Genomic DNA, 3,493 nt, shown 5'->3' with positions numbered 1-3,493 from the left:
CTAGCCACAAACTTTGGCCTTGTTTTTGTAACTTTTAACGCCTTATTGTATCCTTGGTTCTTGTCCGTGGTAAGAAGGCTTTCTCCTGATTTTAAAAAATACCCCAAAACTGCAAATGAGACTTCATTTTGACTCAAATAAATTAACTTATAATGTTACATCAACAACGCACTGGGCCGGCGCTAAAGCGTGCAAACATTTTGTCGAGAATTTCTCACCATGAAGCAACACAGACGTTTTCAACAGACACTGTTCTTCTTTCATCATTTGTAGCTTCTTTTTAGTCCATTGTTGAATTATTTTCTGGTCCAAAAAGCAATTTTTCCAAATGAAGAGACGCTCGCCTGCTTATTATGCAAAAGTGAAAACTTTGTGAACTTGCACAAGGTGAAAAAGGCGCGAATTTTGCACCCGCTGCCAAATTCTTTCATTTAATTGGTTTAAAAGGAGAATGAAGAGTCCCATGGGTTGAGCGAATGACACCTGTCATCCGTCAAAACCACGTGGGTTTTGGCAGTCAATTAGCGAGCACGGAACTTTGGGTTTTCTAATTTAATTTTTCAAATCAAAACTCTTTGCGATAATTTATACAATTGCTTCTTAGGTTTGGTTCGAAGGTGGCCGGGAAAATCTTGTTGTTTACAGCAGGATTTTTTTAGCCACTTTCAACTAAAAAGCTAGCCGAAAAGAGCTAAATGTCGGTACTAGGAAACAAAATTTGAATGAAGAAGTAGACGGGAAAGTGTAGTGTCAGGTTCGAAGAAAATCACATACACCTTATTCCAAAAAGGCCACCATTCTAGTATTCTTTTGTTTCCATGCAAATTGGCCCTTATGGCCTCGTTCAAGGTTAAATATCCTTTTGAATTTTATTTGCATGGAAACAAAAGGAATACTAAAATGGGGGCCATTTTGGAATAAGGTGTATAAGGGAATTGCAGGAGGTTTCGCGCACGTGCCATCATCGTTCGTATTGGTAGTATTGCACCCCATCCTCGCTACATTCAGATACCTTGTCCCCGAAAAGGCAGTGAGGGAGAGGTAGGTCCAGCCCTAGACTATGTGTGACAAACTCTACCCTGAAGCTCAGACGGTAGACTTCTAGGCCCGGTTGTTCAAAAGGCGATGACCGCTAATCCTAGATTAAAAATTAACCAAGGAGTTTATTTGTCTACTCCCAAATGCTTTTCCACGCTGATATTCGGCAAAACTTTACATTACAAGGGGTCAATCTTGAAAAACAAAAATAAGAAAAATAAAATTTCACCAAAAAATTGAAAACAAGAAACAAAAGTTTACACTAATCCTGGATTAAGTTAATCGGCTTTCGAACAACTGGGCCCTGACCTCTAACATAGGACGATGATTTTTCACTCTTTGTGTTCTCCATGTTCTCGTGCGTCAAAGCTGTTTTGATGCACTTTCAGGCAGTTGCGCAAGTCTCAGGGTACCATAAACCTTATTCCAAAATGGCTACCATCTTAATATTCTTGTGTTGGTATTCAAATTAGCCCTTCTTGCCTCGTTTTCAAGGTCAAAAATCAAAAGAATATTTTATCTTGAACGGAACCAAGGGCCAATTTGTATACACATACATCAGCCGCCATTTTGGAATAAGGTGTATTGCCTGCAAGTAGGTTCTGCAGGGAATATGGCGCGCGGTCGAAATACAGGCGCCTGGTGACTACAATAGGGGACAAAACTCTTAGGACGCTTGACATGATCTGCCTTTATTTCTTCCCTTTTCCCCCACCCCCCAAGCAATGTTGTAGTTTGTGCGGCGCTGTACACTTTATCCTGTCCTAAAAGAGTTTGTTCATTTCAACCTTGGTTGGAGGGGGGAGGGGAGGGCCATGCGTGGTAGCCACGTGGGTAGAGAAGTGCATATTATGCTACATTTGACGATGTGGAAAGGAAAGGCTCTGGAAGGAAGGTTTTCCATATCCGTCCCAAGGGGTTTTGTCCTCCATTGTAGTTTCGAAAGGAACGCGTCCATATTTCGACCGCGCGCCAATTTCAACGGAAGAGCCTGCTTGCAGGCTATCAATGAATATGTTCATTTTATATAAGGCAAACAATAAATCAAAACAGTGTATGGAAAGCAATTTTTTTTATTTCTCAACTTGAAAGATATTCTCAAGAAAATGATACCTACAAGCTGGCTTATTATAAATTTATTGTTACTAGATGGATAAGTATAGGTATGCATTGGAAAAACTAGAGTATTGAAATCAAAAGCAGTAACACCACGAATTAGAACAAAAGAAACTGAATAAAATGGTGGCTTCTCATAAGACTCTTCAATTGTTAGAAAAGTGTCAGTAAGATTCTTGTGGCCAGAATGGATACTGAAAAATCAGGTTTAACACCCAATGCCAGATACATGTTATTCATGGAGTTTGACGGCCTCATTTCAATTTACAGTCCGAAAATTGATAAGGAAAACACGTGGCACGACTTGCAGTGAAGACCAAGAAAACAAAGGCACTAAGACGCTTACAACATCTCTCGACCGCTGCAATGGCCAATCATGCCCCGCAAAATATCTCAAGATAAAATTAGCCAATCATAGTGCGCGTATTTTCTGAGAGTTATAATGAGAGAACTCAATACCTCCCAGTAAGATTTGCTTTTTATAAGACAAGTTCCGTTCCCTTAAGGAGAAATCAATTTATGGGCCCACATCTATTTGGAATGCAACATAACGCTAAGCTGTACAAAAGTTTAAAACGTTCTGAGATAAAAAGGCTTTTTCTTCTTTAAACATCAAATAAGTTAATGCTGGTGAACGGAGGAAATTACGCCGAAAGTAACTTCCACCGGAAGTGGCTTGCATGGATTGACTGTTGTTCTTCAGGGATCGACCCGTGGAGCGATGTCAGTGAACGCTGTTCTTTTATCACCTGGAAAATCAAGAGGCCGATTAATAGTCAATTCACCATACAAGAGGATACCTGTACTGTTTCTATTCTGGTCGTAAGGCCCAAGGAAAAGGATTGGTATCTGGACAACTCGCCCCAAAGGCAATTAGCCCCGGACGATTAGCCCCTAGACTTTGGACGATTAGCTCCCAACGTTTCTCCGCCGTGTTGAATTATAAAAACTTGCTGTTACGTTTTACGAATCTTTCTCTACCAATCAATCAATAAACTACAAAGTATCTAAAACTTCAAGTCAGCTTGGAGGCCGACTAATCGGTAGTACTGATAGAGTGGCCTTTGATGTCGACAGCTGTTGGGGATTGCTCGTGTTTCTTTCCGATTACCGTGGCTTAGTATTTGCTTGTGTTTCCCACCGAGCGATTTGTGATCTGCCGTGTTGTTTATTTGGAGAACTTTTACTTATTGTTGGCTAATTGTCTTTGGGGCGAATTGTCTGACATTCAACTATGAGGCCACCGCGCCTCATTCATGATTGGTGTGCTCGACTCCGGATCGAGTGGTCCGGGTTCGGGCCCTGGCCGGGGACATTGTGTTGTGTTCTTGGGCAAGAC

General features: G+C 41.1%; 1 protein-coding gene across 1 annotated transcript in view; it reads right to left on the bottom strand.

Moving 5' to 3' along the window:
• Positions 1 to 2,096: 2,096 nt before the first annotated feature.
• The window catches only part of LOC138028201 (serine/threonine-protein kinase 26-like), a 19,897-nt gene continuing 18,500 nt past the window's right edge, over positions 2,097 to 3,493 (bottom strand). The window contains exon 12 of the mRNA XM_068875644.1: positions 2,097 to 2,903. Within this exon, the coding sequence (XP_068731745.1) occupies positions 2,900 to 2,903 (4 nt within the window). The 3' untranslated portion in view covers positions 2,097 to 2,899. The remainder of the gene's footprint in view (positions 2,904 to 3,493) is intronic.

The sequence above is a fragment of the Montipora capricornis genome, chromosome 13 (assembly GCF_036669925.1).
Source record: "Montipora capricornis isolate CH-2021 chromosome 13, ASM3666992v2, whole genome shotgun sequence".
Classification (NCBI taxonomy): Eukaryota; Metazoa; Cnidaria; class Anthozoa; order Scleractinia; family Acroporidae; genus Montipora; species Montipora capricornis.
The sequence above is the reverse complement of the archived record's forward strand: the minus strand, read 5'-3'. Positions and strand labels throughout refer to the sequence as shown.